This window comes from Erpetoichthys calabaricus, chromosome 2 (assembly GCF_900747795.2).
Source record: "Erpetoichthys calabaricus chromosome 2, fErpCal1.3, whole genome shotgun sequence".
Taxonomy (NCBI): Eukaryota; Metazoa; Chordata; class Cladistia; order Polypteriformes; family Polypteridae; genus Erpetoichthys; species Erpetoichthys calabaricus.
The window spans coordinates 149,440,873-149,466,694 of NC_041395.2; the positions used below are offsets into that span (position 1 = coordinate 149,440,873).

General features: G+C 35.6%; 1 protein-coding gene across 9 annotated transcripts in view; it reads right to left on the bottom strand.

Annotated features, from left to right (window-relative positions):
* Nucleotides 1-23,308, bottom strand: part of mecom (MDS1 and EVI1 complex locus) — a 553,785-nt gene extending 530,477 nt beyond the window's left edge. For 8 of the 9 annotated variants that reach the window (XM_028794623.2, XM_051921896.1, XM_051921892.1 and 5 more), the window contains exon 1: nucleotides 22,710-23,308. In XM_028794623.2, the coding sequence (XP_028650456.1) occupies nucleotides 22,710-22,746 (37 nt within the window). In that variant the 5' untranslated portion in view covers nucleotides 22,747-23,308. The remainder of the gene's footprint in view (nucleotides 1-22,709) is intronic. The other variant, XM_051921886.1, reaches the window with a different exon arrangement.
* Nucleotides 23,309-25,822: the final 2,514 nt, after the last annotated feature.

Genomic DNA, 25,822 nt, shown 5'->3' on the forward strand with positions numbered 1-25,822 from the left:
AGAGATTAGAAGATAAGATACAGTATACAGTAAATATCCAAGCATAAACTGTTTTTAAAGTGATACATATTTACAAATACAAATACATATTTATATTTATTCAATAAAGATAAACCTAAAATAAACAGCAATTTTGATATCACTCTCCCAATACTGGGACTCTATCTATCTTTCTATTTACCTATATAGTCCAAAACCTCTCCATCTTTAGATTGACGGAGAACAGAAGTAGCGGACATCTATTCTGGCAGCACTAAGCAACTCTATCAAAGGGCCCTCTCACACACAGACACCCACTTTCACGGAGAAAATTTACTTTGTTATCATTTAGCTGGCCCTGCATATTGGTAAATAGGAGGAAAACCAGAATACCTAGAAAAGCAAAGTCTAGACAGACAGTGACTGAGCTGGTCAGTGCCTATACCTGAAGGCCTCAAATATCCAACATTAAGATTAGGGTGTATAAACCTCCCCTCTTCAAACCAAATAAAACGATTAAAAAAATCAAACACAAAAATATTCAAACATATTATTTACACCCAGCTTTAACATTTAAATTTCTCTCCAAAGTGATAAAGAACAACACAAGGAAAATAAAAAATTGTAACCAAAATGTAATTTGTGCCAACTCTGACTGAACAGTCTTGAGATGGACTTGTTTCTGTTGTAGAGTAGAGAAATACGAATGTGTTCAACACCTTTTTTGTGATAACATTTTATTAAATATAATCAATGCATAGATGAAAATAATTAAAAAATGCATAGGTAAGAGAAAAACACCCCCAACATCTGGAGAACAATGAGAAAAACAAAGTGAAAAGGAGATTATTTATTATTTTCAATACTTCTGAAATAAAATTATGCAAAAGAGGACTAACACCAGCGCAAGCTGTAATAAAAAAGGTAAAGTGGTCTTTCTATATGGTGATCAACAAGTGAAAAACAAAAAGTTAAAGTTTACATCCGTTATAAATAATAATAATAGAACACATTGCATGCCTAAATGTCAATTTCAGACTATTTCTTTGTTGATTAATTTACTCCCCATCAAAGACAATAAATAGTCTAATGTAAATTGCTTCATGAAAATTATATTTTTTGCTTGATTAAATGGTGAAAATTGTGTAGTTAAGTTATTTAATAATCTTAAAACAGTTTAAAGGCAAATAAAATACATTTTAGCAGCAATCCATGTAAGTGATTAATAATTAAAGTGACTATTGAATTTTTAACCTAGGTTGTTCAATCTATGAAATTTACATTCTCACATCAAGTTAATCCAATTCAGGGTTCTTGCCAGCCGGAGGCTATCTCAGCAACACTGAGCACAAGGCAGGAGGCAGCTCTGGACATATGGCTAATCCATTGCAGGACCCTCTGTCACACACACACACACACAGCCAGACTTTCAGTTAGACATGTCCAACTTCGGGACGTTAAAGGAAGGCCAGTTGTCCCTGAGGAGAACTTACAGATACAAGGGTAGCACATGCAAAGTCCAATAATAACAATAATCAGACACTGCATTCAAATGCTGCAGTTAAGAGACAGCAACACTAATCACTGCACACCATGCCCCCCTCAATCAAGCTTTATTTTGTATAGCACTATTCATAGAATGCAACATTACAAAGTACTTTACATAGGGTTGAATGATATATTGAAAAAAAACAGCAAAGGGGTTTCAATTATTTGGCATAACTCTTGAATTAAAAGAATTATGGTAATATCAATGCAGAAATCACATACAGTACATGTCTGTCAATTCCTTGTTACGCAAGCATTATATTTTTACACATTTTACCATTTCTCCACAGTATGCACATATTGCACCATTAACAATGCCAATAACTTCCAATAATAAAATATTTTATTGGCAGGGTTTGGACAATTAATGTTTTGTTGTAACTTTTATGTAAATGTGTCTCTTTTTTTACATTAACTGTGACATGCTCAAGCAGGCATACGGCTAATGACCACACACCCACCTCCATATGATGGCATTGTTTAGGGAAAAGAAAAAGCTCATAATAGACCAGACACCTATAGCCAGCCCACAACCTCAAGGTCCTTTCACCATTTAGAGTGGGGAATGGCAGCATCATTGCAACTCTCATGACAGTCAAATAAAATGAAGACCATGAATAGAGTATGCCAATCTTCCATGTTCTGCACAAGAACACAGTTTTTTGATTTCTGGCGTCTCTAAGGAGCCACTTATTCTCTTCAATATGTGAAATTGCCCAAGCTCATAATGCAGTGATGATTAAAGAGTTATTCAATATTAGTCAAAAGGAAGGTTGAACAGGGCAGTCTAATGGGTGTCAAGAGCACACAATAACGAAATTACTTTTTACTTTGATTAAATGCTGGCACTTTCCCATGCTATAGAAGTTAACAGATGGGGCCAAGTCGAGTAGGAGAGAGAAGAGATTGAGAGAGGGAGACTTAAAGGTTGTTAGGAGAAATAAAAAAATAAGACCATGATTTCTTTTGTATTCCTGTATACAATGTGTATAAATAACAGTATATATTTAATTGGGAGTACTTTCTGGTATTATGCTTTTTCATTTTCTTTTTCTCATGATTACACTGGTGGCATCGCACATGTCCGGCTAACAAAGTGCCTATGAATTAAAATGGACTCTGTATTTACAGCAGTCAATATTGGATTTCACGTTAAAATAAGGTCAATGGACACCAATAAGGGCAGAGTCCCCTGAGAAAAGAGAGCTCCTGTCCCAGTTTTTACTCCTTGCTTGCACAAACACACAACACAACAGTGAAGCCAGAACGTCAACACCAGGGTTGGACGTTTCTACCAAGCACTATAACTGAGCGTGCGTCACGTGAGCAGCAGCCTGCTAAGTAATGAGACTTTCTTGAAGAGGGAGGGAACGAAGCAGGATTTCAGGTTTTATATCACATTTGGTGATCAAATTGATAATTTTGTTCTTAATAAATACATTGTTATACTACAACACTTGTAATGATTTTTTTTTACTTAATAAACAAGTGTTTATTTTGATATAATGAAAGAATTATCTTCCATCTTTGATAGCATTTTCACAGCTATTCAAGCAAGTAATTTATAAATGATATGTTTTGTGTTAAGCATAAAGCAAACCATTTACTGTACAATGAACACAATGCACCAATGAGTTAATATTTACTTGAATAGTAACTTTTGGAGTGAGCTTTGACACAACTGGCATTAGTGAGAGCAGATATGAGTGCACATGTGTGTATGCCCAGTGACAGACTGGCATCCCAATCAGGGTTGGCTCCAGACTTGTGCCTCTTGATGCTGTGAAACGCTCAGTTCCAAACTACACTAAGACAGGAAAACTGTCCCAAAGAAAGAATGAATAGACAGAATATTCCATCCATCCATTATCCAACCTGCTATATCCTAACTACAGGGTCACGGGGGTCCGCTGGAGCCAATTGGAAAGAATATTAAATAAGTTAGTCTGAAAAATGCGTTTGCTGTAAACAGTTTCTCACAGGCCCACTCACACATTCATCAATCCTTACTTGATGCAATACTTTTCATAGTGAACACTTAAAAAAACTTGAAAACCAATCCATCTTCATTTAATATAGCAAATTTCATACTGATCACTATCATATAATGGCCAAAACTGATCTTTATATAAGGCAATTAATAACGTCAGACAATAAGAAATAAACTTTCTAAGGTTGTGTTAAATGAAAGACTTTTTGAGAATGCAGAGACAACCGAAAGGGACTTTTTGGCCATTGTAAGTTTACAGATAGGCCTTGTCAAACATGCACATTGGAGGATCACCTTCCAGGTTTATCGGAGGTAAGTGATATCACCCTGGGGTGAGAAGGGGTGCAATCGCTAATAATACTGCCGTCTCTTTTGTCAAGCACAGCAACAAGAAGATGCCCACTAATGGCATTTGACTCTGCCCCTGCTGGCTCTAGGACCATAAATGAGTGAACACCCCAAAAAAAGATATCTCCTTCCAGACCAGAATTGCCAGCAGCATGGAGCTCCCAACGAAAAACTGCTCTATCGAGCTAATACCTTAGAAAGAACGAACATCCTGAAGACTCCTTTTTGTTTCTGTATAAATTGTCTGTATCACAATCAACCACTCTTTTTGTTTGTTATTATTTAAGTTAGGATTGAAAGGGGTGACCTGGTTGGCACCCCCAACACTTCCTGAACATCCACAGCCGTCCTTTTATCAATTCAAAGCCTTTAAAACACTTTTAAGTAAGTCTGGAAAATAAACATATGAATATTTACTTGTGCTAAAACAGTGGGCATGGGAAAGACTCTACATAAACAAAATGTATTAGTATTATAACCATGAAATATTAATCTTGATATTCCTGCTGAAACTTCCCACTCTATGCTGTTAGCAAGCCTGCTCTATTTGGTCATTTTCAAAGGTAACATCAAATAAATGAACAAGTCGATCCAACTTCACAAGAAGGCAGGTGGCAGACCCATTACATTTTCCAAAAGTAGACCAGTTTTAAAAACTGTCAGTATATTTTACTGTCTATCTCAAGTAAAGTAAGAAAGGTTTTCATGTCAGGTGTTTCAAACCAACAGAGCTCATCAATTCTTTGTTTGGCAAATGTAACAAAGTTGATTCAATTCAATTCAAATGAAATAAGATATATAAACTATTCAGTTTTGAATAGTTGGAGTTAGACTTTGCCCAGAAAAATGAGTGTTCAGATATTTCTTCAATATATTTTACTCTTTGTCTAAAAGAAAGTAAGAATTAAACAAGCAGATTTTATCAGTTTTTATCAGCCAACATGTTAATGATAAAATTTTTTATTTTTGCAAGATGCAGGTTTTAGCTACACTTATAGTCATTGTGTTGCATGTATCTGCAGTTTCTTGTACATTACGAGGAACTATTTTCTAAAATTTGTGCTAGATTTATCCTTAAACAGCTTCCTTCTCAGTCCCCAGTGACCAAGAACGCTTCTTCATGGAAAGAGCATGTCATTAGCAGTAATGTCCTCTTTTAATGAGGCTGAAATACACTAATTATAAACCAAAACCTATGAACACATGGTAATATTCGATTGGGTGAATTTTCCTAATGGGGAACAAAGAAGAATTGTAGTTGTGGGAGCTTAAATTGAGAACCTTATGATTTCTGTGAGTGTTTCCATTATGTTCAAGTAATGTTCAAGAAGACAACTTACTCTTAAATAAGATGGAGTCCAACATCAATTACCACAGAAACAGTTGTAGTACAGCAACAGGAAAGCATTTCAAGAAAGAAGCATGACTCTACTAGTTGTTAATATCATTAAATACAGAAAAAAAACAAGTTTGTGTTTATTGTCATGTGTACATAGCACATTATGTAGCACAATGAAATTCTGACTGCATGTCTCCTCACAGAACAGCAGATCATTTGCCGAACATATTTCAGATTAATAACTAGCTTCTTCCGCATTTTTTCACTTTATATTTTAAGCATTATCATAATGATCTCTCTCTCTCCTGTTTGACAAGAACTGACTTAAATTCTTCACTCTTTCTTCTCAACCAATACTTCAGAGTACAGTACTGAAATAGGTCTAGCATCTCCCCCATGCACTCTTCTTGTGCTTCTGTGCGCTTGTAATATGGAGATGAAGGCAGCATGGACAAATCCATTATATTTCTTATGCATGGCCTGTCCTGATTTGTACTCAACAAGGTATCATACATTGAGCAGCACTAATGTGAGACATAATGTATATGCAACACAAGTTGGTCTATCTTTATTTTCAATAACATGGATTTTTTCTACTCATTGGCTCAATAAAGCTTTCAAAAGTGCAGTACAGGCATAGTGATTCATATCAACACTGACGTAAAGCATGAAGATAAATCCACTACTATGTTTGCCATCCTATTGGTATTAAGTGTTAAATTGCTGAAAAAAATTGTATAGTTACACATTCAACATAACAGTGATGATTTCATGGACAAACATTGCCATGCTCTTATCAAAGGAGTTGAGGTGTGCCATAAAAACACACCACTGACCATTACATCACCTGTGGCAAATGCCATCTATGCTTGCACACAGCAGGATGGATCCATGGGAAATTTTTTATCATATCCCAGTTCACCTGAATCAACAGGGACCAGGATTCTCTTTGACCAAATGACACCTTCCCAACTTCTGGTATGCAGTGTTTGGGTTCCTTGCCTTCTGCAGCTTCACCTTGTTTTTCACTGTCGAACAGGGATTTCAGTTGAGTTTTTGCCTGCTAAACTCTATCCATGATACAGTACAATAAGTCATACATTCTGATATGTCTCCTTCGACACTACTGTCATATTAAACTGCTAGCTTATTGATTGTCAGGTCAGTCAGGTTGGGGAGCATGCACTAATACAGTGTGTTTCCACAGTATCTTGGTTGGCAACCCCCAACCAGACACAGGGTCCAGTCCCACCCTCCGGAAAAGATCATCTATCTAGCACAGCCAGGTGTTACGTGGGTGTCCCCTTGGCCTGGGCCAGCCGCTCGGGTACTCAACAATAAGGATCTTACGAGCCAGATCATCCTCAGGAAATAGCACCACATGGCTGTAGTGCTGTAAATGATGCTCCCTCACAATGCAGGTAATGTGCCTCATTCGGGACCCCATTAGCAACCACTCATTTGACACACAGTCAAACCAGTAGTACCCAAGGATTCTCCGAAGACTACAGAAGGAGTCCAGTCTTCATCTCAGGTCACTGGATAGCATCCATGTCTCACAATCATATAGCAAAATATGAAGCACCAGGAGTCTAAAAGACTTGGACCTTTGTCCTTTTACAAAAATATTTTGCAAAGACTGATTGTGCTATTTTTGTTTTTTTTTTATGCAGTTTTCGCTTGTTTTGACTCTTTTTACAAAATGTCTTTTTCCAAGCAGGGAAGATTATGTTGGGTGGGAACTTATCGTCGATGCACTTCTTAAATTGTTGCGATGGAACATTTTCTAGCCCAAAACATCTGGTACTCACTACCGTATGACATTCAAAGCCACCAATATGTTTTAACCTTATTCATTCTCCCTGTGAGTTATATCCATTAGACAATATCTTTTTACCCAACCGTCTGTACATAATTTGCTTAGGAGTCAATTGCATTAAAAGATCAGAATTATCGAATAAAGTGGACAATCCCTGTATAAAAACTCAGAATCCTTGTTTTTTCCTGGTTGTGAATGATAACTTCTTGTAAGTGCACTTTACATAAGACATACTTTAGAGCTGTTTTGTTTAACTGTTATCTAATATTTTAACTACTGATGTGTAAAACTCAAACTTTACTTATATTTTATGTGATTTAACTTGTACATATCAGCATAAGCATGAGTTTGGTTTGCAGGACTTTACCTGATTCTAAAGCCATTGTCACATTACACAACTTCAAGTTGCGGTGAATGTCAGATTTTCTGACTGCAGTTGCTGATTGCATCACCAGACCATGTCACATTTAGTGATTGCATCCTGACCTAATTCTCGCCCTTTTTTGTTTCAGCCAATAACGTGCTGCCCAACAGTGTTAGCGCTGTATGAAGGGTTAACAGCTACGATGATTTCAGCCACAGTGGCAGCGGTTTTTTTTTTCTTTTTTTTTATGCTATCGTGTTGTATAAAACACAAGACATTAGACTGACAAGCTTCTCTTCTGTTTGTGAGGTTTAAAGCCCCTGTGTTTCTTATTCCTTGTTGTTGCATTATATACATTATACTTCTGGATGAGTACTCATTTGCTGTCAACCTTTACACACACAGAGCGACCGTCCCAACAACTAAAGACAAAATCAGACCTGTTTGATTTAATTGGAGTGAGTTGGGCACGTCACATTAAGATTACCTTACTAAGTTATGTACATGAAAGCTATGACTGAAAATCACTGGAACAGTCGTATAATGTGACATAGCCTTATGGTATCTGCCCATTTACCATATGAAAGACTATCTTTAAATTGAATCACCTTCTCAGCTACATCATCATCTAAATAATTTATATACATTAAAAAGATCGCTGTACACAACACCGTCTACTGAAAGACCCCACTTTTGACATTATCTAATTAATAAAAGGATCTTGGCACTATCATATTTTGTTTTCTGTGTGTAAGCTGTTTCTACAACCACCTGCACAATGCCTCCTAAATCTCTCCTGCTTGTGGTCTAATGATAGGCCTCTCAAGAAGGTGATATTATATGTTATTGAATTTGTTTGCTGCTTGGTCAAAAACTCCAGCATGTAAGTTAAACAGGATCTACTCTGCCTTAGCCAGTGCCAAACATCCAGCTTCTTTTATAATATAAAGTAAACACCATCCAGGCAATCCAATCTATTTTCCTTTACACTTAGTCCTTGAAGAATATCTGTTTTTTTTTTGTTACCTCTAAAGTATTTTAAATGATCTTGATATTACCTGCTATGGCACAGTACAAATTTTTACATTTAGATGTATTTGCAATTTTCATAGTAGCGTATTAATTTTGGCTAAGCATACTGGTCACACTGCATCATCACGAATCTAAAAGTCGCAGGTTTGACTTCTCACATCTGGATGTTGTCTGAATGGAGTATGAACATCCCACTCCTCACTTTCCCCCAAATGTTTGTGTATACTCAGGTCTTCCTCACTCACTCTTTTATATATGCAGGTTAGTTTAACTCTTTGAGGGCTGAATATTTTTTCCAAAAAACACAGTTTTCTGAAAAGCATGCAAAGCAACGGTTTCACACAGAAATCAACAAAAAACATCTGTTGCTGCATGCTGTGCTTGCCAGTTAGACAGGAGTGCACAGTAGGCTGTCTTCGCATGGCAGGGGCGGCTGAGCAGTCGCGGTTCACAGTGCATCGTAATCTGGTTTGTACCTCTTGCCATTGTAAGTGGTGGCCATCCCAGGCAAATGTTGTCGTACGCGTGTCAGCAACATGATCAGCTGATGCTGGTAGCTCACATTCGTTTTTGATCACTTGAACCAAAATCAGAGTCCATCAAGTCAGAGTCCAATTCAACAATAATATGAAAAACGTTGACCACGGAGTATTTTGCTTTACACATTCACTTCTAACTCTCGCCAGACATCAATGCCATTTTTGCCATTATTTGCTACTTGCGCAGGGAATCTCAGTCAACCCAATGAAGCTAACTTTCCTTCTAGCAAAGAGAGTCCAACTAAAACATTATGGTGGGTTTTGTCACCATTTACAGCTGATTACCAGCATCAACGCATCCCTTTGACAAAAGTCGATATCCGCCCTGAAAGAGTTAATGATAATTCTAATTTGATCCCAGTGTTGAGTGTGTGTGAACAGGTCCCAGGATGGACTGGTGCCCTGTGCAGGGCTGTTCTCTGCCTTGCACCCAGTGCTACTAGCATAGGCTCCTGTGACCCTGAATTGAATGATTAAGAAGGTTTACGAAAGTGATAAACTGATATATTTGAGTGGCATAGTGGCTAGTGTTGCTGCTTCATAGATCCACGACTTTGGGTTCAAACGCTGCCTTAGTCACACGTCTAGTTGGATTTTGCACATTACTCCAATGCTTTTTTTTTTCCTCTGGGCATGAGTGTTTTCTTCCCAAATACCAAAAATGTGTGTGTCAGGTTAATTTATGATTATAAAAAGTTACGTTTTTAGTTTAAATTCTTCCATGCTGTTCTTTAAACACTCCACCTCCTACATGACCACACTTTAACTGCTAAAATACTGAAAGAACCATTTCGGCTGACTTTTATTTTATTAGAGCTATTTTTATCCAGCAGCCTTTTGGCTTTTCTAAGGTCCACTTAAGCAGCTTGCCTTTATTATGCTCATAAGCTTCACCATGCAACTTTTCTCACAGCTTTTTTTTAGTGATTTTTGTTTGTTTGTTTATTTCTTTATTGTCAACTCAGAGAAGCATTCGTTTAGTTTCAGTTTTTACTTTTCAGCTGTATTTATAAAGCATACTTTGAAATCAACTGTACTGCTTCTCAGCCACCCTTACATTGGAAGAGTCACCCTTAATTATTTGTTATATTGTGTTCCACAGTTACTCAGAATTTACTGGACTAAATTTTAGCATTAGACATTGTACAGCAATTATTAATAAATTAATTCTGCAAATTCCTGGCTTTTTTATTGGGCATTCTATAAAACACTCCTAGTGTCCTCTCTATTTTCTAACCCAAATATCCTCATTAAGATGAAGCTTATCTCCTGTTTTAAGCAGCCACATAATAAAATTCTCTTTTATGTTTACTGCCACCTCTCCAACTTTTCATTTTCTCCTGTCTTTTCTAAATAGCATGTTTCCATTTATATGCTTATTCACATCTCTTTGATATGCCAGTTCTGTGTTATTGCTTTAATTTCATGTTTATGTGCAGTTATATACAACTCCACTTCAACTACCTAAATTTCTGAGACATAACCCTTTTAAGGCTTATTTTCTTCTTCCTGTGGCTATTTATTTTTACATTTTTATCTGCTTTCCTTACATATTCATATATACTGTATTACTGCCTGGTACTACAAAAGTTGAATTTTTTAGTCTAGTCTGCCCTAGATGTAGGGCCCTCCATTTTAACTCTAAACTTTCAAATTGTACCCTCCCGTGCTGCTCCACTTCAAATGTGACCCTAGCAAAAGATATGAAAACAGGCTAAAAATGCCATATACCAAGATGTGAGACTTTATTTAAACGTTTTCTTTTCATAATCTTACCAGATTCATATGTAGTATAAGCAGAATATGGAAGGAGATCTTCTTATCAGTTCTGCTGTTGTTGTCTTTACCCAGTCTCTGTTAATGCACTAAGCAGAACTGGTAGTCTACCACTAAATGTTATGTGTCTTGAATTGGCAACGATTACTGGATTCAGCCCAACTTTAGCCAAAAGCTTACATGCCATGGAAAATCCTACCAAAGCACAAGGCAAGCATTGCACAGTTAAGGATTTTGACTGCTGCAATCCTGTGTGTCAATCTCTGTAGTACTTCTGTCTCTAATAACATGACTTCTTTCTGTTTAGAGGTGGATTTAGAGGATGCCACCCAGGGCTAGAGTCACTCCACAGCTCTGCAATAAGTGACAAGTGGTTAAACGTTTCAGTCCTCGGGGTTAACAGTCTTAGACACTGCACATCTCCCGTCTTACACAGAGAAGGGATACTAAATATCCCCAAAGGACATGAGCATAAGCACTTTTATTGTCTATTACTAAGCTAATTAAGAATCTTCTCCTTGATCTGCAGATTCTGGAGAAGCTGACTCCTCTTGCCAGCATAAGCTGTGTCACTGCATACTGTAACTTGTAAAGGATAATTAAATTTGAACAAAGAAGAGCTCTGACAAACCAAAAAAAATCTTGCTGGGGTACAGGAATCTTATTAAAAAAATCCTTCCATTTAAGGGGTATGGCTAACCAAAGACAGATGCAAAATTAAAAGAATTCAGCTCCTAGTATTTAACAATGAGGTATCAATGACATAAGAAGGATAGGTCTTCAAATGTGAAGAAAAACAAAAATACGCAAACAATGAATCTGGAAATGATAAGAGGAATTGGTTGAATTTTCAGAAAAAGGTGCTGAAAAGCATGAATAGATTATTATTTAGTAAATGATAATTGAATAAAGACAAAATTTAGCATACGGTAAACAAACAAACATTACATTTGAACTGAAGAAAACATTTCATGTGTCCACCGCTACCAAATAGTCTTAAAGATAGCAGAGAATATTACCAATAATAGCAAATTAAGTGGGATCATTCCACTACTACATTACTGCCAGTAGATAGATAGATAGATAGATAGATAGATAGATAGATAGATAGATAGATAGATAGATAGATAGATAGATAGATAGATAGATAGATAGATAGATAGATAGATAGATAGATAGATAGTACTTTGGCATTATGGGAAATTTAAATTTTAAAGAAGATTAAAGAAGCATACAATATTAAAATAAATATTAACAACAATAAACAACCTCAAACACCCACAAGAATTATCAAAAAAGAAGAAAGTATAAGAGAACATTGTTAAACAAGTGTATTGGAATTAGTTCCATTTGTTCGCTGAAATTTAAAATAGCTGAAAAATGTGTTTCTGTTAATAAAGACAAAGCTATAAAATAATATAATTAACTGAAAATAAAACAGTTAAAATGCATGTCAATTATAGTTTCTAGGCCTATGCCCGACTTTCTTTCTTTTTGTTATACTTTCTAGCTGCTTACATGCTTTATGCCAGTAGAATTCATTTTTATGCTTACCTCAGTAAACCAAGGAAATACAGCTTGCAATACATATAATATAATTATACATATACAGTAATTACAGCAAAGAATGCACAACAACACAAGTGATGACAAACAGTAATGTAAGTCATTCAATGCTTCTTCAGTACTGACCTAGACCAAGCTGTTCAGTGGCTCAGCACAGGTTCACATTTGACATCTTAGCTCTTGGAGCTCATCTAACAAAAGAGTTTAGAAAGCATCTAGCTATGTTTTTAAATGCTCAAAGAACTCAAAGATTTTATAGACCAGTTTTTTAAAAAAACAGCCTAGGCACTCCAGCTGGCAGAGCAGGACAAGTCACAGGAATGTCTAGAATTGCTGCAGTGTATCTAGTGAACTGTCCCCACTAGGTTAAATTGAGCAACAGCAATAAATGAACACAAGGAGCAATTCTTTTTTAATCCAGCCAAATGTTACAGTCAATGTTGAGTCACAATTCTTAGAAATTTCAGGAAAAAGATCTTCAAGATGTTTAAATCAATTGTTGATTGTCGTGCATGTGGTTTGCTAAATTCTTAACTCCAACAATTACACTTTACCACTATATATTGCTACACTTCAGAATTCACTGGTGGGGTGGCTTCTAACGCTATGAATTAACATCAAAACAATTGTTGCCAATACATATGCTGTTCTGTAAACACAGAGGGCAAACATTTATCAATCATGAATAAACTTGTGTAGATGGTTTGGCAAAATTTTTCATTAATTAAAAGTATATATTATAATGACCTAAACATCTAACCCAAGTTTTAGGAATAAACACTACAAGTAGAACTTCATAAAAATACACCAGGAAACAAACACTGAAAATTCAGTGATGTTACCTAGTAGTCTGTCAGTAAAACCAATATTTACACCTAGTTATCGTACAATTAGACCGCTTATACAGTTTTCAAATATTTTTATTAACCATATTCTACTATTATTCTCTTGTAAAACAAGGCCTATGTACATTATGGACACAGCATATGGCTGAACATACAGAATGGTTAAAAATTGAATGAAAAAGAGCAGCACCCATTGATAGAGGTAGAAACAAGGCTGTATGACAGGCAACAGGTTGTCAGTTTGGGAGATCAATAGTGAAAACAAACACAAAACCAGAAATTAAGTCTAAAAACACAAAACAGAGATCCTAACACTTGACCTTTCTGGAGTTACTTTTTAGCTCCCTTCAACACTGGTGTTCTGACTGTAGAACGGGCAGGCAGTCCAAAAATTAGAGAGTAAGAATCAGGAGATAGACTTGTGTCAAAGGGCAAAAGCAAGAGTCAACATCAAAAGTTAAAAAGGGAGAAACATCAAAGTCAATTTGTAAACCAAAAATCATAGTCACAAGGCAGAGTTTTGTTTTAAAATAACAGAAATCAAAGTTCAAAGAAAGTAGTACACTAAGTCTGCTTCATTCTCAGATGCAAATGAATATTTTACAGTGATCTTTATACTGGAGCGTTGATGACATCTCAAGTGGCGTGGCCCCAAAGCTTCATGGAACATGCCCATGGAAAATGATGCTGCAACCCACCAAATAGCAACGCAATCCCCATAAAAAAGGGTATCGGAAAAAGAAGGTAAAACATATATAACTTCTGAACCAAAGCTCTAAGCAAAATTCTGATTTCAGAATTTGATTTCTTGGGTGTTAAAAAAAGATTAATATTTCAGCTTTAGGGAAAAAATGAAGTCCCATGCATAACAGAAAAAAAGTGAGTCACCTTCCTACACAAAGGCAGCGTGACGATGTAACACACATGTTGCCATAAGATTATGTGGTAGCAACCTGAGGTTGTTGCTAACAACAAGATGGCAGAGGCCATCAGAAAACAACAGCATAGAAAAAATAGTCTCACAATGACACAACAAAAAAACTTGAATTATTCATAAAAATTAAACAATCAATAATAAAATTGTACTTTTTAAAATACCCAGAGGATGCACTGTGCAGTAATTTCCTACTTGATGATCCTGATAGCATCACAATCAACTGTAGAATTTACTTCTGCTGAATAAGCATCCGACTGACAGCACATAATGATTTTCTTCAGTATGTCACAGTGGAGAACTAACTGCATGTTTTTGAGTTTCACATCTCTGAACTTACCTAGTTTCTGATACTGTTATGTCCTAGATGTAATATAGCAGTTTAAAGGTACACATGAGCATTCTTGTAAGGAGATTTGATAATGTTATGTTACATTATTTCTAACATTATTTGGAACGAAGTTATAAATGTCGATTATACATAATATGACAGGACAATCTGTGAGCTTATCAATTCACTTCCATACCACACTCCTTCATATTTACAGTAGGTTATTGGGCTCAAAGCATGGGTTGCCAGTGCACAGTAATTAAAATCCAGTTAAACTGCAAATTAACCTAAATGAGAAGTTGACTGTGACATGAACAGGGATGAGGCCTGCTTTCAAGCTTGAACAAAAAAATATGGGGCCTTGAGACACCGAGAGAGGTCCCTAATGACCTCCACCATTTATATTGATGATGACTGGCAGAGTGGATGTTTTTATAAAATACTGGTGAGTGATATGTTTTGAGACCTAGTAAGACAGTACACTTGCCAAAGATGCAGCAGCTTCAGAATAACTAATAAAAATCCATGGACAAACTTGATGGCATTTCACATTGTGAGTGTTTTCCTCAATGGTGAACTAGAACTTGAGAATGTTTGCTTTGTGTCTACATACCATATTTCACCAAAGAGGTCCAGCTTAAATGGAAACCTATGGTTGGAATTCAGCACCAATTTCCTAATTGTGTGACACTGACAGCATATATTGGGATTTCTGGGTTGAGGCAGCAGTCCTTAACTGGTCTATAAGAAGATACTTAACATAACAGTTTGATTTGTTTAATTTTCTTTCATGAACAATAGCATGCATTACTTATTTCTCTTCTTAGTTGATTTGTTCTGGAGTATTTAAAGGATGATATGCCATCCTCTAAGACAGCCTCTTTACTTATTCAGGCTTTGTGGAGAGGAGAAATTCACCAACCAGAAGTCCACGACACACTAAAAGCAGGCTAGGAACAAATCTTCAGAAATGCTCAGGCACCAAAGTGTTAGGGGTCAAATGAAAGAAAATATATTCACATATCCACTGTTATAAACGTGGATGCTCTCTTTATTCATATCAAAGGGTTACAATTAGCTGAGATATCAAAAGTGTTTTTATTATTAACCCTGTGGACACATGATTGAGTTTTCATTATTTTGTTTTATGCTTTTACACTGCACAAGCACTGTGGAAGGTCTCTTTAGTTTGTTATAATGGAGTTAAACTTGGGTGGGCAGGGAAGAGGCCATCTTTAAAAGAAAACAATTGTCTTTTTAAAGCCCGTCTCACTTAACATTTCATCTATTTTTGCTTGGAGAGCACAAGCCAATATGTACTGAAACATGAGTTTGAAATCTGTTACCAAATTATTGTATACTTGAGTGACTTCATGAAAAGTGGAAAACCTTTACTTTAGAGTGATCATGTTAGGAGGAGCAATTCAAACATAGCACATGCATGGAAAAGTTTACAATGAACATCAAATAAACTAAAATGATGAGGATGAATCACACTTATTACAACGTAAAAGATGACCCAGATCACACATTTAAGATATTATAAACTAACAATAAAAACCTCAATGGACAGCAAACACCTGAATACATCCAAACACTTACTAGACGTTTTGAGACTGATATGAGAAATAAAAAGAAGTAGGAGATGCCACAAAAGTGTCTGGATGTAAATCTCCACGGGCCACAGGGGGCCATTCACATGATGGATGAGAGTCAATGTCTGTAAAGGAAGAAAAGACTGTGCCCATCAATGTCACCACTGGACCAATGGCTCTGCCGAGACCGACCTATATCAATGACAGCTATTGTGTTATGGAAAGTTGTTCCAACCACATATTGCCTGTTGTTATTTTCAGAAAGCCAATCAAAACTGTTCTTTTTTTTATTTTATTAATGTTTTTAGGGATAGATGTTTAAATATTGTCTTATACTCTCTCTTACAACTTCTTTCAACTGTTTAATCTATCTCCAGAATAAATTTTGTATTGCCAAAGAATAAAAAGGAAACATGAAAACCGAGATAATTTCTGAAACATCTCAATGCAATATTAGGGGCACCATTTAAGAATAGCATCAATACCCCATTATGCTGCTTATATACCTATAAAAAAAATATATATATATATATATGTACTGTATGTATGTATCTGCTCATTTGTGTGTGTGTGTGTGCGTATAAATACATATTAAAACATGATTATGTAAGTCTCATTACTTTTCAATTGCTTTTGTAATTTTATAAGATGTGAAAGGTTTATTTTGCACTATATGCATGTTTTAATATGAATGTATTTATATAATTATACATTATCATCTCTGAAAATGAATCACTATATATGAACACACACAGTTGAGCAGAAAACGTTATATTACTACCCATATATTACAACACATATATTCAATTCTAAGATGTATTACAAACATAAGTTAAATTACATACAGCAAAGGTTTTGGCCCTTCCTAGTTTAAATTGTGCTAACGAAAGTCCTAAACATTATACTATATTTGCTAACATCCAGTGCCTGAAATGGCTCTTTCTGTTGCAGGCCTGAGGTGACATATAGTAGTTATATAAACTGAGAGAGAGACAGAGAGCTTTGCCAAATAAGCACGAAGACACTGTCACATTTGTAATTATGCGTTGCTTTAAATGAATCTCTTGAATTAAGAGGTGCAAGTGGATAATGTGCAGAAACTCGCTTAGCCAAATGACAAGGCGAGAGGTGTTCTGCTAAAACTAAACAATCCTTGTTCTTTGTAAAATTTATGAAGACTTCAAAAGTGTTCTGCAAAGGCAGCATAAAGGTCTACGCATGGAAATGCACACCACATTTTGTGAAAAAGAGCAATTAAAACATAGTGGACTTTTTTCTATAATATTTCAAATTAGATTCTGCTTAATGATGATTTCATATTCAGTTAATAAATTCAATATACTGTTTGTATCAGCTAGCTTCCGAGCACGAGCCCCCCAATGTAGCACAAATCCCTGAACTTGAAATAGAAACAAATATAATATTTATGCTGCCGAACACAACAAAGATGATTGCTTTTCTCTTTTTGTCTCTGAAACAATGCCTTTTAAATATTGTTAGCTCTAGCCCTTACATGTCTAACCTTTGAAATTGCCAAATCTATTAACCCCTTTGAATGTGACTGATAATGAACTATGACAGACAAACAGATGATGCATGGCCCATTAAACAATGTAGATATATTCCTAGAGAATGATCTTGTGACAGATGTTGGAAATATACACAAAGAAAAGCACTGCTTGGACATCTTTGAACTAACAATTAAAATGATCCCATATTCAGGTGTGACTTTATATATTATGAATAAAAAAGTCTGGACATTAATCCTTTCTTTTTACATTGATTTTTTTTTCTGTGCAAGCCGGGTATAGAAGGATGAATAGGAGAGATCCATCCTAACAGTCATAAAGGGGGTGAACGTCTTTATAAAAATAGCTTTAAATAAGTTGATTCCATAAAGACAAAGTGGAGCTTTACTTTCATTACAGTAGCTGTTTTAGTTTATTTTAACTCAAGGCATCCAAAGACTAAAGAAGTGCTTAACATTGAAACTTAAGCTTCACTTTTTAGATGAACTGTGAGTCTTCAGTTCTCAAAATTTAATTTCATTCACTTTTCCACATGAAAAATACACAAAGTTCAGCCAAAGGGGGGGACGAAGCCTTTAATTGTGGTTCTGTATGACATTTGCAATCATTAGTTGTTTAGTTTGAAAACACTGGTACTGTAATGCAAGGTTATAAGTACTCCATGAATACTGAATTATGAAAGTTATTCCATTCCTGTATAAAATAATGCCAAATGCTTTTACAAGTAACACATCTACTATGCAAACAGTCAAGAAACTGCATTAACTGTAAGAGCTAACGGTCTCCGATTTAGATTAGGAGGTTACATCTTGGAAGCACTCACAGCCATCACCTTTCTGATGTTTTAAGCCCTCATTTCAACAGCATATCTAAGACTGTTCCCACACTGTCACTTGCCAAGTCTCATGCTATGCACCATGTCCACTGTGACAAAAGAAGAAGTACTTCCGGTTAATCTTAGTGTCCACTTTACATACTTGTGGGCCACTGCTGACTTTTAAACTGAAATGTAAGATAAATAAACCACAGCCCTCTGACATGTGTAGAATATGTTTGTGTAACTGACAACAGTCAGCAACACTCTTTCAGGAACTTGGATAGATTTCTGTTGCTGACTATGAAGATATGCAAAATGTTGTTCTTTGTGCCTATGAAAAATATTTGCGAGCAAGATGAACACTGTGAATGCCTATTTATGGCAGTAATTGCAAAACTGTCCCTAGAGTTTCAAAGAGGTATAGCAGAAAGAATGATGGAATATGTCTGCTGCACTAAAAACAGAATGGCACACAAACAGAAAGACCTCCTCAGAGAAATGATTTATACCAAACTCACTTACGCAGTTTAACTTTGGTTTCATCTCACAGTAATAAGTTATTAACATGGCTCGCATATATCTTTTTTCTTTTTTCCAGTCAGTGAAAACCAATTTTACTCATCAAGTCAAGTACTATAAACAGCAACTAAAAGCAGAACATTACATAGGTTAACACAAAAAAAGTGTAACAAGCAGATATTCTGCGTTGAAAGGTGGGCCATGCAATCATTTCAAACACAGACACAATGAGTTTATTTATTTAGAAAGTTGTTAAATGGAGTCTGGGAATTCAAATATTCAATGTTGACATTGTACAGAACTGGCCAGAAGCCAGCTTCAATGGGTTCTCCGGAGAATTCCAGCAGACAAGGAATTTTGTGCATTCTCTCCCCCTGACTTAATAGGTAGAAATCATTAGTTTACATCTTCAGTAAATAATAATCCCTAAATGTGCTTCAAATTATCCTTTGTTGTCAAAAACGAGCATGCACACAGCTCCAAATGCATAAGAGGATTATAAAAATCGGGATCTATCACTCAGGATTTTTTCTTGAGAATGAGGGGCTTTAGAAGGTGGACTGGAGGAGGGAATCAGAAACTTCTAACTTTATTCCCCGGTTCAGTATTTGAAAATTGTACTCTCCGTGGTTTTTTTTCAATAAGTTGAGGAAAACAATTATTGTGGAAAATCACTGCCATAGCATTTTTCTCACATAATGGCCCCTAATTTGATATTTAAAATGCATTATGGAATTTGTATGTTGTATTCTGAAAAAAAGTATGTTTTACAAGAAATACAAACTATAACCTGCAAATCACCAACTGAAGAACTGAAACTGAGATAAACAACATGGGAGTAAGTTGTGCCCAACACGTGTTTTCATAAAAGAATGTCTACTGGGATAGATAGATAGATAGATAGATAGATAGATAGATAGATAGATAGATAGATAGATAGATAGATAGATAGATAGATAGATAGATAGATAGATAGATAGATAGATAGATAGATAGATAGATAGATAGATAGATAGATAGATAGAAAAGTAACTATATAAACTACAGACAAAAAAAGTACTCTATTACAGATAGATAGATAGATAGATAGATAGATAGATAGATAGATAGATAGATAGATAGATAGATAGATAGATAGATAGATAGATAGATAGATAGATAGATAGATAGATAGATAGATAGATAGATAGATAGATAAAAGGTTTGCTAAGGGAAGCTGTGGTGAGTCTTTTACAGCTATTACTATTTTAACAGCAAACGTGCAGATACTGTATTTGTCCCATTCTGACTCTTTCACCATGTACATAATTAACAAGTTTCAACAAATAAGGTTATCAAGATAAAGTAAATTTATGTCAATAATTTTCACGTTTTTCTCTCGAAAATTAAACTGTAAACGTCTTGTACAGGCCAAGCTAAAGTGATGTGTTCTGTATTCAAATACATAAATGAAACGGTTAAACGCCGATTTCACATCAGAAGAAAAATAAAAAGTAACAAACCATATAATAATATACTATATAGTATAATAGTCAATTTACAGAAGCATTCTTCATATTTTACCTGAAATCAGCAAAAAAGGTCGTAAGACCGTCTGCTTTTTGCGATGTTTTAAACTTATCGGTTAGTTCTTAAAAGAAACATTTAAATTTACGGTTCAATTAACATCAGGATATTAATCTTTTTCATTTAAAAATATTCAGTGCAGCTCTTTATGCAATGGTATTTTTTTTAATTTGTATTACTTATTCATGTTATAATATTCATAATTCAATAAATGGTTTCATTGAAGGGCTTAAACAAGTTACTTACCATTTAATACGTATAAAAATTCAGAAATAGTTTGCAAAAAGCGGTCTTCCACCAACGCAATTATTTATTCCTAAATACTTTTAGTAAATATGAACCCGCTATTTTAATTCTAAACTGTTTGCTTAACAATCTTTCAGTTAAACAAATGTCATTTTTATCCTAAACTATAAAAAATAAACAGCATGTCTATCTTGTAATAATATGTATAGTTCAGTACAGGTGTAAATTTTAGCATACTGTTATATTTCCGAAAATGCAAAAAAAAAAAAAAAAAAAAAATTCTCAGAACTCTTTTCCATTACATCGTATACTTAGTTTTACACCTGTAATTGCCTGGCCACATTTCTACACAATGAAAATATTAAGCGATATTTGATCTACGACAAACAAAAAACGATTTAATATTAATATATTATAAAGAAAAAAACCTTTGAATTCGTCATATCGTATTTAGTTCACATACATTTACTTGGTCAAGATAAAAGGAATTGGCTTGAAAGTCATATATATATGATACAGTATTTTACACGCTCTATTTGTATACATAAACAGTTTCAGACATGAAAAGAGCGATGAATTTTACTCTACCTAATTTACGTCAATCTGAACATAATACGTAAAATGTATAATTTGGCGTCTTTATCACTGAGAAGAAGTAAATAAAAAGAAGTGTTTTTTAAGGCGTTCAAGGCTCTTTATCTCCAAAAAGCACGTATCCGAACACAACTGTTTGCCACTCTTAAAAATCTCAAGTTCACATCACTTTAGAAACTTTGCGTAAAAGAGTGGCAAACTTGGAGTTTTTTTTTTGTTTTTTTTTTTGGGGGGGGGGGGGGGGGCATACAAAGAACTAAATACTAAACATAAATATTAAAGACACTTGTTAAAAGTGTTGTAAATATTTTCTGTCGCCTATTTAAACGGTTTGTTAGTGGTATAAGGCACACCGTTATCTTTTAATGCTATATAATAAAGCCGTACGTAAATATGTTATTTTAACTACTTCGACTTTTTTCTACTCCGTGCAGTATTCACAAAAGTACTGGAATGCACTGCTTTTCGGTAAAATCATGGATTTTTTTTCTATTTTCACAACTTTTAAATCAGTTCAGATGCACGGCCAGATCGCGGTAGCATGTAAAATGCTAACCCCTAAAGCGAAAGAGTTCAGGAGGGCTTTTGGTCATGTCGGATTGCCACTTAAAAGGCAGATAACACGCTTAACATTATGCTTCGTGACATAACATCAAACTGATGTTATCATGCTAAATCTAATAAATGCCACTTGTTACTGCGGTTGTGTGTAAAATACGTGCAAACCGAAACGAAGTAACTCAAAGCAACATGTTCATGGACGACTGCGATCAAAAATAAAGCACATACCGATTCGACAAGCTTTTCTTACTAAGTATAAAGAGAAGGCGTGATGCGTGATATAGCATTTGTTAAGAAAATAGGAAACGCTTTAACACTGCCGAGTTGCAAACACTGAAGACACAAAATTTAGCTCACTTTATATCCACGACGTCTACCTGTTTAAATTTAAATGCACAAACTCCATTCGAGATCTTAGCTGCACCCCACCTGTCTTTCTGTGCGTCTGCTGTGCATTGGAGGGACTAAAACCTTCGCGCATATAACAGCGCAGTCCTCGCACTGGACCCTGATGCGACAGCGCCCACTACATGTAAACCTAAAAGTGCTCACTGCTCCTTCTATGTAAAGTTCCTTAAGCTTTATTCAACTTTTCCCTCTTCAACTCCCTTTTTTCCAAATAGAAGCTGGTAGTAACTCAGGACTCATGCTCACAAAACCTGCGAAACCAAAGCAACTCCAATGCAAATTCCCTCGCTTCATTTGTAAGGTTAGTGTGCGTGTCGTGACGAAGGGTCAGTGCCTCGGTGACATTAATGTAAAGAATACAGGTTGTTGCTATATTTAGATGTAAACGCATTGATACCACATAAGAGATACACATGTACAAGATGGCAGTTTGCAAAAGGCATAGAAAGGTATATTGCACCTACTTGTGGCCAGTTTCCTTGCCCTGCTTTTGGACCTCATGATGCCAGTCTTTCGGCGAGGGATTGTTTGGATTTTTCTTGGATCTTTTCCTCCTTTTTCTTTTTTCTCTGTCTCTTTCTCTCTGTTTCTCAATCCAGACTCGCTATCTCTCCAGCATTGTCAGTTTGGACACCTTCGCACATGCGCACTGCTAAACTGCCAGCGCCGCCAAAAAAGTTTGGAGCGATTTATCACTTGATATTACTGATCTTGTCAGATGACAATCGGGGAATGATCGTTTCTTTTCTTTTTCTTTCTTTATTTCTTTTTTTTCCCTTTTTCCTCGTAACGCGAAGAACTCCTGGCTCTGAAATCTAAACGCTCCACAGTTCACCAACTCAATAACCAGAGACGATAGCAGTAATTAATACTGATATTAATAATAATGCCATAACCTGAAAACGCAGCCATACATACCTCTGTATGTTTAAATCACAACGCATTAACCAGTATTAGGATCCATTATAAATGCTGCATGTAATCATTAGTGCTTTTAATGAAAAATGAACATTTTTGTAAGACTATTCGGAGTATGTGAAAATAACTTTACACAGGCATGGTTTAAACGCCCGGCAACATACCCCCCCCCCCCCCCCCCCCCCCCCCCCCAGCCCCCGCCAACCCCCCCCAACCTCTTCCAACCACCCCACCCCCCAAACACGGCACCCTACCCTCTTAAAAGGTCTAGGGCGAGAATACTGTCTGCCCTATCAGAGTGTATCCTCTGTTCTCTTTTTCTTTCTTCATTGCTTAAAAAAATATGGACACCGAACAATACATTTTAAGACAACAAATATTAACAAATATTTAAACTTTTTATTTACGTTATAATTATATAAAATAATATTTAATACTATACAAAAAACTGAGAGGTGCAAACATTTCTAGAATTAATTTCATGCTCAGAATTTGTTAAAAAATCTCTCTCTCTCTGTATAATTACATTCTCGCATCCTCCAAATGCCAAAGACTTTCACTGGATATATATATACACGTTATTGTCATAGTGCTCACATATTTATTGCGCGCATTTTGTATTTATTCAAAAGGAGCGTGAGAAAGTTCTGAAACTTTATTAGATAGATAGATAGATAGATAGATAGATAGATAGATAGATAGATAGATAGATAGATAGATAGATAGATAGATAGATAGATAGATAGATAGATAGATAGATAGATAGATAGATAAAAGCACTGCTGTATGACAGCCAGCCAGCCAGCCAGACAGGCAGATAGATAGATAGATAGATAGATAGATAGATAGATAGATAGATAGATAGATAGATAGATAGATAGATAGATAGATAGATAGATAACAACTATGACTCTTTCTTGGGTGATTACATAACTTCTGAGGTTTATTAATATTTCAATGCACTCTTGTTCTACTCATTTCTCAGGTTTTATCTTTGCCGACTAATGTACAGCCATCTACAAATGCGCTGCAAAACTACTTCTGCTTTGCAAATACAGTGAACTCTATTCATATTAACCGAAAAATATACCGTAGTGCATTTTGAAAATATGAACATGAATTCATTTCCCGGACAAGAAAAAGTGCAAGAATCCAATCACGCAATTATCGGATCTGAAAAAGTGCAAAAAACTCGAATTTATTTGAGACTTTGTCAAAGTAATGTGTGTGCATAAATATTTTAAAACTAGAATTACAGTACATCTAAAATATAAAAAGAGTGCATCGTTCTATCATTATTTAAACGAGATAGTGACTGAAAGACCAACGCGGCGAGATTAAGAGAATGTTTGTAACAATGTCTCTTTTGATTGAAAATATTTCTACCGCTTTTTTTGTCATGCTTATGCATGGATTTGTTCGTATCTTGCATATCTGAAATGCCACCTGAAAACCCCAAGAAATGAATGCCCACACTCCCATCATTAAGCAGCGATAAACGGGTGAGGGTTTTATATCTTTTGCTATACGTATACGATAACCCTGTCATCGCCAATATCTTTAAACACTGTTAAACTGGTAAATACTGTGTGTATGTTATTGCTTTCAAAAAAATTAAATAGGCTGTATTCAGCAGGAAATTTGCACTTCCACAAATTGTCCTTTAACAAGTGTATGACTATCTGAAAACATCGAAACTCTTATCAGGTTTCTGTTTTGCTATTGTTTTTGTGTGCTGAACTGTACATGATGCTATTCAATTCCTGCACACATACACCAGCAAGATTAATTTAATCATTGTAATTCAGTGAGAACTCAGTTTATGCAAAATGCTTGACTCCAATTGTGCGTTTAGAAAATAAACTTTGAGGACGGAGGGAAGATAGCAGGACAGAGAGCCCGACTCCTTTGAATGCAGCTGAAGCTTAAAGCTATAGGCTCAATTAGCTTCAATGGCTAGAGCTTAGTCTATATTCACATGAGTAATTTTGTTGTTCTGCAGACTACTTTCAAAATGTATACTTTATTATGATAAGCTGACCCCGGTGGCAAGAAATGGCAGCACTCTGGGTTGTAGAAAGATCCGTCTGCCCCCTTGGGCTGTAATTATTAGAAATTAATTGGGTTCAAGGCCCATGCCTGTATAGCTAAATTAATAGCTTGTCCTATGGGTCAGATGTAAATCCTGTCCAAAAGGAAACATGAAATTTACACTCAAGAACCCGTGGTTTAGCACGATAACGTTTATTATAGGATGCTGAAACCACTGTATCAGATAAAAATAAGGTCTTTTTATGTGTGTGTTTGGTTGTGTGCATGTGTGTGTGTGTGTGTTGGGGGCGCGATCACCTAAGTTATGCTGATGGAATATTGTTATTTCGGGGTTATTTAGGGGTTAAAATAAAAAGCACACATCTTGTATACTTCGAGCTGTCGCGTCAGAGTAAAAGTGAAAAGAGAAAGCCTTAGGCGAAAGGAAATTACCGCAAGCCCGTGTGACCTTTGAGAGAGGCAATCAATCAAGTGATCAACAGGGATATTTATCAATGCTCTATAGGGCTACTTTACGACATAGGCAAAGGGTTTTTTATGATGATCACAGAAAAAATAAGAATGCTCGTATGACCAGAACCTAGCATGGTATTTAGAACCGAGAATA